The 8,211-nt window shown below is 45.0% G+C and overlaps 1 protein-coding gene across 1 annotated transcript; it reads left to right on the top strand.

Moving 5' to 3' along the window:
• The first annotated feature begins 1,546 nt into the window (after window positions 1-1,546).
• Window positions 1,547-4,944, top strand: LOC119373826 (salivary cystatin-L2). Its single transcript, XM_037643887.2, has 3 exons — window positions 1,547-1,864; window positions 2,682-2,789; window positions 4,610-4,944. Exons 1-3 carry the CDS (start codon window positions 1,664-1,666, stop codon window positions 4,688-4,690), a joined length of 390 nt encoding a protein of 129 aa, XP_037499815.1. The 5' UTR covers window positions 1,547-1,663; the 3' UTR covers window positions 4,691-4,944.
• Window positions 4,945-8,211: the final 3,267 nt, after the last annotated feature.

Below are 8,211 nucleotides of genomic sequence, written 5' to 3'. Positions count from 1 at the left end.
ACGTGTTCTCGGAGCGAAGCAGAAAATGAAGAAGAGGACGAAGAGGGCATGCGCCGGTTCATGATGGTGATAGTTTACTGTTCACTTTGCACGGACTAACGGTCGGGTGAAACACTGTTAAAACATCACTCATAGTTAAATGCCATGCTGGAATGTCTCAGTGCTGCGTACGCAATAAAACCATAGCAAACTCGATAATAGGTGTGTAAGTGTTCAAACAACAGCTTCGTATCTGCTACACAGCACGTGCTACAATCCAGTAGAGGAAAAACACGACGCTTCTACAGATCAATGCCGTGACCTGGGGAAGAAAACGGATAAGTCTGTAACATAGTAACAGCGATATGCCCACTGCTGGCAATCTACTGGCAGTGTTCCGATCGCGTTATGCTCGTAGTGTTCTTAGTCCCTGATGTTATTGCTTTCCACATGCCTGGAGAAAGTTGCTGTGGGGCACTTTGAGCCAACGCCATCGCAGCCGTAAATATGCCATAGCAAACGTGCGGCAATGCGGAAATCATAGATGACGCATGGTAAACAGCGTATGCTGAAACACGCTGAAAATATGAACGTGTAGAACACCCACATTTCATACATTTATCAACCAGTATTTGGCAGGAAAAAGCCAAGTTATTAAGTTATTGCGCTGCTAGCTCCTAACCGTAGCTTGAATTCCCAAACGCGGCAGCCTAATTTCGGTGGGGGCGAAGTGCAAAAACGCTCATACATTAGATTTAAATGTATGTTGAGCAATCCTAAATGGTTAAAATCGGCCCGGACACTATTGCTAAAGCAATTGAGCTAATGTTATGATTCGAAATTTAGTAGTCCTATACCCGGTTTACGCTAGCAGAACATGACAGGTTATGTTGATGACAGACGCAAAATCATGTGTGCTAGTCTCTGAAGGGACTTTTTTTTTATTCCATATGTCTCGCCTTCAATTCTTACCAATTCTTACTAAAATAAGGCACGGCGTACGAAATGTTACCTTTATCTTCGCCCGTTCTCGCGCTGTAACATAAGTGACTACCATGTGATTCATAATAAGGTAAGCGCATACGACGAAAAAAAAAAAAAAAAACAGTCTTGGCAAAACAATAGGCACTGCTAGGCTGTGTCGTTCTTGGCAATTCTTAAAGAGAATGTTCCGGAATAGGTTGTCAGTTTTGTTTTTGTAATTTATTTTGCGCTCAGTGCTCTCATACAGCTCGAATATTTTGACTGTATTCGTACGAATTTCTTAGAGTTTGATGCTGTTCACTACCCATGTCTTCTTCTATCACACTGACTGCATTAGATTGCACAATAGAGTAGGTTCACGGACTGCATGGAAATTCAACCCCGGTAGACTCGACGTGGAAAGCCACGGCCGCTCCTCGTATCACCTGGCGATACTACCGGATCCGCCTTATCTCGAGGTCGCTATGTTTCTTCCTTGCTTCTTGCTTTTTTGTTGATGTCTTTCTTGCGGTTGGCTTATCACCTCGCTTATCATGGCGTGGTCACAAGTATTTTCGTGCTACTGATAACGGCTCGCAGGTCCCAGTTGATGATAAAAAGGAAGAAGGTTCTGTGCACACAGCAGAGCTTCCACTAAGAGAAACACGAACGGCCGTTTTCGACGAAGTTCTGCAGACTCAAGCTGTGTGCAACAGAGACCATGGCTCACTTGACAGGTAGCATTGCAGTTCTCGTAACAGCGCTGGTCTCTGTGTCTCTGGCTATTCCCGGTGGTTGGTCGACGAAGGAACCCTCGTCTAGTCCTAAGTATAAGGAACTGGCCCACTTCGCGGTCGCTCAGCGCGTGGAAGGCCTGCAGAACTACGACACGGTTCTCGAACTCACCAACGTGGAGACTCAGGTGAGGGATTTGCTTTGAAACATGAAAATGTGAAACACTATTAATGTGAAGTCTAATGCAGCGGGAAAATGCGACTTTTTATTCTTTATATAACTCACGCGAACGATTCACCAAATCATTAGAATTGTTTCTTGGCTTTGAAAGTGTTTATCCCAGTCGCTGAAGTTGTAGTGTTCTCTAATGTAGTTGTTAGCTTGCATAAGTTATCCTAAATATATATTTTCAGTATTATAGACAGCATACAACATTACACATTACCAGATACAGCCTCCATTAAAAGAATGTCCCGTAGAGTTGGGGGGCGTATAATGGGGAATGCATGAAACTTGGCTTCGCGAATTGAACTGATTAATTTGCGCGTTGATCGCAAACAGCTTTTCAAGCATACGCGAAAATGGCGGCAAATGACGCGCATCAAATAAGACCGTGTATCATATAAATACGTAAGATTTAGTAAGTTTTTGCGGAGCACCACATCCACATTTTCACGGTCACCACGCGGCACTAGATTTTTTCATGTACTTTTTTAAGAGGTTGTGTACCCAGTACGAAAGAGCAATCATAACATCCAGGTGACGTGGGAAGTTTGCACATACATATGCTATGACTTGAAATAGCGTACAGGGCAAAACATTTAGCATCATGATAAAGTCAGCGCTAATGAAAAGGCACACCTCGTCATCCGGGAGCTACTTGAGGGATGTGATTTTGCATGTCAGGCACGCGAGAACTTGACAACACACCGTTCACTGGCATTCTTACTGAGGGCAGTGTCAATGAATAGTTATGAAAACGTTTCATCCTTGCCTCATTTCAGGTCGTCGCCGGCGTCAACTACCGTCTAACGTTCAGCATTGCGGCCACTGATTGCATAATAGCCGAAGTAGAATACAACGCCGAACGTTGCCCGCCTAAGGACGACCAGGTGAGCATTCATAACTGTGCATTTCTACTGATTTTTACAGGAAGACGTTGGCGAGGATGTTTATACGGCCCTCCACCTGCAGCATAAGAGGATGTGAATTTTATAAGACGATGAAATGCAGCTATAGATTGGCTCACAGTAAATGTTAACATCGTTTTAAAGCTGGTCTAACAAGAAGCGATTTCCTTATCGTTAAAATGAAGTGTTATCAAAAATTGCAGAAGTTCAGAGGAAGCAGAGACTTGTGAACAACCATTTCAACCAGTTATGCATCACAGTACATTTATGCGGGGAATGATGTTTGCAACTTACGTTTTCTTCTGTAAGCGCATTGTATTGTCTTCTGTGCCCACAAAGAGAACATGTCATTGCTGAAAAATGCATGCCAGGCACACTTTGGGCCTGAAGATATTAGTTTCACTATTTTTAGATGAAATGACGGCAATGACTATTAATTTGTTTGTCTGGTGGCACGCTAAATGAGACAAATGAGGTAGATAAACGACCGCAGCAAAAGGGAGAGTTGGGCTAGTTGGTTTGCGTTCATATTGAAACTGCGCAAAAGACGAGGACACAGAAAAACTAGACAACACAAGCGCTGAACTGACAACTGAATGCTTTATTCAAGCGAAACATAGAAAGGGAGAAGAAGAAAGAACAAAAAATGCGCACGCAACCTATGCACATGACAAAGGACTACTCTAGTACCATCATTATGTCATCTCCAAGTACGTTAACTCGCAATCAAGTAAAGAAATCGACGGTGCGCTGACACACGTGACACACGGAAAGGGCAAGAGGCTAGCGGTGATTCCGTATATTCATGGTATTTCTCACCGTATAAAAAAGATTGCCGACGAGTTCAATGTTGATGTACACTTTTCCTCCAAAAATAAGCTCAACAGCTTGTGTGCCAGAATCGATAAGTTGTCCACGAGTGTGAATATGTCGTCTAGGGGAACGTGCACAGTCAAGCACCGCATGCCGTTTGTCCCTTGCAAAAACGATGTTGTTTATGCTATTCCGTTTTCATGCGGTAAGGTTTATGTGGGGCAAACGGGGCGCTGCCTCAACATTCGCCTGCGTGAGCACCATAGCTCTTTAAAGGGTGCGCCATTCTCCCATTTGTCTGCCCACTGTGCCGCCTGTGGTTGCACCCCAGAATTCTGCCGCACGACCACCATTTTTAGACACACGGATTCTCGCATAAGAGAGATAGCTGAAGCCTTCGCTATCTGCAAAAACGGTGACACGTGTGTCAGCGCACCGTCGATTTCTTTACTTGATTGCAAGTTAACGTACTTGGAGATGACATAATGATGGTACTAGAGTAGTCTTTTGTCATGTGCATAGGTTGCGTGCGCATTTTTTGTTCTTTCTTCTTCTCCCTTTCTATGTTTCGCTTGAGTAAAACATTCAGTTGTCAGTTCAGCGCTTGTGTTGTCTAGTCTTTCTGTGTCCTCGTCTTTTGCGCAGTTTCAATATGAAAGATAAACGACCCCTATATCCGCTAAAAACTGCAAAAACAACGTGAGAAATTTTAAAACGTGCGGACACACGATAAACACATTCCCTTTGTTGAGTGACATAGAATATTACGAACATTAACTATCTGGCGGCGTTGCAGGCACGCAGACAACTGCGGCATTTCTACTTCACCCAATGTGCATCCCCTCCGAACATTTTCGCTATGCATGCAATCAAACGTTGAGCATACAATCACAGAAACAGATTTGCAACAAAATATTGTTGCTAGCGGTCACTATACGGCCGCTGTGTGGCACATAAACATTTGGTTATGGATGGTATTTTCATTACAGGCGAAGGCGACCTGCACAGCCGTTGTCTACGAGAAGCCCTGGGAAAACCTTCTGTCTCTCACTTCTCTCGACTGCGCTTAGATTCAGCATCTGTAAAGCCCTGAAGAGAAATCAATCCGATGAAAGACTGAACTGTTTAAACCCTGGTACATAAATGTGGACACCGAGAAATGCGAGGAAAGCTCAGGAATATGCACCACCATATGAATTATCTGTGTATAATGTACACTGTGATGCGAGTACCTGGAAAACAAAGAATGTTAAATAAAAATCTTTAATACCATGAGGAAGAGTGCCCGTTCCTTAACCGCATACCTAGATAACGAATAAAGAAATGTAAGCCTACATTAATTGCATAGTGATGCTGTCTCTCTCTCTCTCTCTCTCTACATATATATATATATATATATATATATATATATATATATATATATATATATATATATATATTGTAAAGGACGAGATAGAGACAACACCCGTTCCTGGGCCAAGCTGTTCTATTGTCTGCACCTCTTTTTCCTCTGCCTCTATCAGCCCCCCTCGCGCTTGAACCCCGATGCCGCTCTTAGTCATCACATTCGGCCATCACTGCGAGCACGTGGAGCTGCCGAGAATGTTTCTGGTGGGCGGGGTTGGCTGCTTCGTGGTGGTCGGCCCTGACCACACTGCAACGTGGACTGGGGATCTGCGAGAAGCGTCTCCGGTGGGCGACACTGGCTTCTTCGCGCTGGTATATAAGATATATATATATATATATATATATATATATATATATATATATATATATATATATATATATATGTGACGCTATGAATGAAAGACGGGCCGTGGCTCATACGCCATGCTTTTAAATGCGAAGCATTTCTTAGCGAACCTCAGGCACTTTGGGCGTTTCTATCTACGTATCTATCTATCTATCTATCTATCTATCTAGCCGCCTACGTCTGGGCGCTCTCCTGGTCGTCTCTATAACTTCTAATATACCAAAATTGACATAGCAGGAGATCAGTGTATGGTGAACGCGATTCACTGGTCATGACATGAATAACGCAAAATACCTGTCGCGTACGTCATGAAACCCTTTCTCTCAGTCACGTGTGGCACATACCCGCATACCAAAGTTTAAGTTATGTGGGTATGTGCCACAGGTGATACAAAGTGTCAACCAACACAGTAAACGCGAACACACACACTGACACGCAAGGAAAGTGATAATAATAATAATTGTTGGGGCTTTAAGTTTGACGATCTGGTATTCCTAAACGTGCACCGAGATCGCACAGTACACGGGCATCTAGCATTTTGCATTCATCGCAATGCGACCGCTGCGGCCGGGATCGAACCCGCGACCTTCGGGTCAGCAGCCGAGCACCGTAACCGCTACACCACCGTGGCGGACACAAGGAAAGTGAGGAAGCTGAAGACAGAACAAGCCTTGAAGACGCTCAACTACCATGCACTCGGTCGCGTGGTCCGCAACGTGGACCACGTCGATTACGCCAGAACCGGGATCAATGCTGCCTACAATAAATCTGCCGAGAGAACCAAGCCTCTCATCATTACCGGTGGCTTCAACATTGACTTATCAAGACCCAACAAGGCCTGGTCTTTATACTGTGTGAAAGACGGCTTGGATGTGGACAGGGCATCAAAAGACCTCGCTTCCACGTGCAGGACAGGAGGCGTCATAGATCATTTCATCGTAAGAGGCATCCAGGATTTCCACCAGCTGTGCTATACCTCGCACTTCACTACACTTAGACTCCTCATAGCCGCGATCACGAACGGATCCGATTAACAAGTCCGGTCCAGCTGCTGGTGCTCACTGATCAAGGTGATAATGACCTTGATCAAGAACTGTCAAGAACCCCTTCTACACATACACACGGGTTCGTGAAACGTGCGTGTGTTCCCATCATAACAGATAAGTATAAGCATAACAACTGTAACGCAACTGTAACAACTGCAACTGTGACTGTACCGTACGTGCAGTGCGCCTGCGTGTGCCACTCGGCTGTGTGTATATCCAGGGGAACTTTGCTGAATGAAGCTTAGTGGCGAGTAACGCCTGTCCTGTGCATTTCTGTTTCTTCTTTGTGCTGTTCGGATTTGCGCTATCCAGTATTGAAGAATATAAGCACTACATGTCAGCTTACCTCGTCTGTTGATGGTAACACACATGTTGTTGTTGGCATCGTTACGCAACTGTAAACAACTGGTTATATAAAACATATGCGACTCTTCAGCATATGAGTGTGTTTATACCACTTCCACATTTCTCTAGCGTCATTCTGTAACGTTTCGCTCAACATGAAAAAATATGCCACAGTCACCATCCCGCGCATGCTTCGCATAACATCGATTCCCACGGTACGTGGGATCTGCCGAATTTTTATTCTATTGCACGAGCCACCTCTTCCTCGTCGGCTTCTAACAGACATCACTGCCTTTGTACGTCACAGGATTCCCCTTCCCCCGAAAGAATGCGCGAGTTTAACAACAAAACATGAGCAAACAGAGTATTAAAGCTAAAATGTCAAAACGCGGAGTAGTTCCATGTCACAAGGGGGTTCCGTGAAATTAGCACAAAAAGATTCACAGAGGAGGCCAGCCGTCCGGGGATATCAAGAAGAGCTCTGGTGGGCGAGGCTGGCTGTTGCGTTCGGGACAACATAAGCATATGCCTTGAACGTGGACACTAATGATGACACATTTGGTAGACATGTAACAAATGAATAGTATTGGAGCACCTTGTAGAGACGGCAGCTCAGATGCCGTAGGCGTCGCTTTGTGGTGACTGATAGAGACGCGGTGTTTTCACTTTGTGGGCCCGTTGAATGAGGCTGATGGGGTGATGGCTGTGTGCTTCCAGAATAGAAGGGAATTGTCTGGCGCCTTTTCAGTCTTCTTCTGTGGTGTTGTCGCAATTGTCTTGATCGGTGGCGCAGAAAACTTCCTTTACGGTTCATCCTGCGACTGAGGTGTCTCAGATGTTGAACTTGTCGTCGGTTTGGTCGGTGTATTTTCTGACGACCTCCTTTATGCCGCAAGTGTGCTTTCGATGTATCAGTTCGTCGTTGTTCTTGTTCGCGTAGCCGTTGTAGTCTATGAGATTCTTGGAGTTGCTTTTGTTGACACTGCTGCTTTTGTTGCGAAAGTTGGCGACGTGGGCCTCTCGTAGGAGCACGAGTGTGGTTTTCTTTGCACGTTGATGTGATCGGTAGACAGTTGGCACTCGGCGCTCTGCTGCAAGGCTTATCTGGTGATGAAAGTAGTGTGGCAGAATGATCAGAAAGCTCCCCAGATGGTTCTGAAATGCCGTTCATTATAGATGCTTCTGGCAGTTGGCAATGCGCAGGATCTGGTGAATTCGAAACTTCCGCATTGCTTCGACTCTCTGGTGGGTGATCACTGGAAGCTGATAGCACAGCAAACATGGCTTGACTAGGTTCCATTTGCGAGTTTTGGTGAGACTGTGAAACTGTTGAAATACACCCTTGTGGCGAAAGACACATCTTGGACTGGTCCTGGCGTGATTGTGTATTTTCCCGATGCGTCAGCTCGTTTATCGTGAACGCAGCGACCTTGTGAGGCATGTGGTA

This window comes from Rhipicephalus sanguineus, chromosome 11, assembly GCF_013339695.2.
Source record: "Rhipicephalus sanguineus isolate Rsan-2018 chromosome 11, BIME_Rsan_1.4, whole genome shotgun sequence".
Classification (NCBI taxonomy): domain Eukaryota; kingdom Metazoa; phylum Arthropoda; class Arachnida; order Ixodida; family Ixodidae; genus Rhipicephalus; species Rhipicephalus sanguineus.
This window is presented reverse-complemented; position numbering and strand designations above follow the sequence as displayed.

Excerpts from the sequence above, each read along its gene's own strand:
- LOC119373826 (XM_037643887.2), top strand. The coding sequence starts at position 1,664 with ATGGCTCACTTGACAGGTAGCATTGCAGTTCTCGTAACAGCGCTGGTC. Across the intron at positions 1,865-2,681 it reads TCACCAACGTGGAGACTCAG|GTCGTCGCCGGCGTCAACTA; the intron begins GTGAGGGATTTG and ends GCCTCATTTCAG. Across the intron at positions 2,790-4,609 it reads GCCCGCCTAAGGACGACCAG|GCGAAGGCGACCTGCACAGC; the intron begins GTGAGCATTCAT and ends TTTTCATTACAG.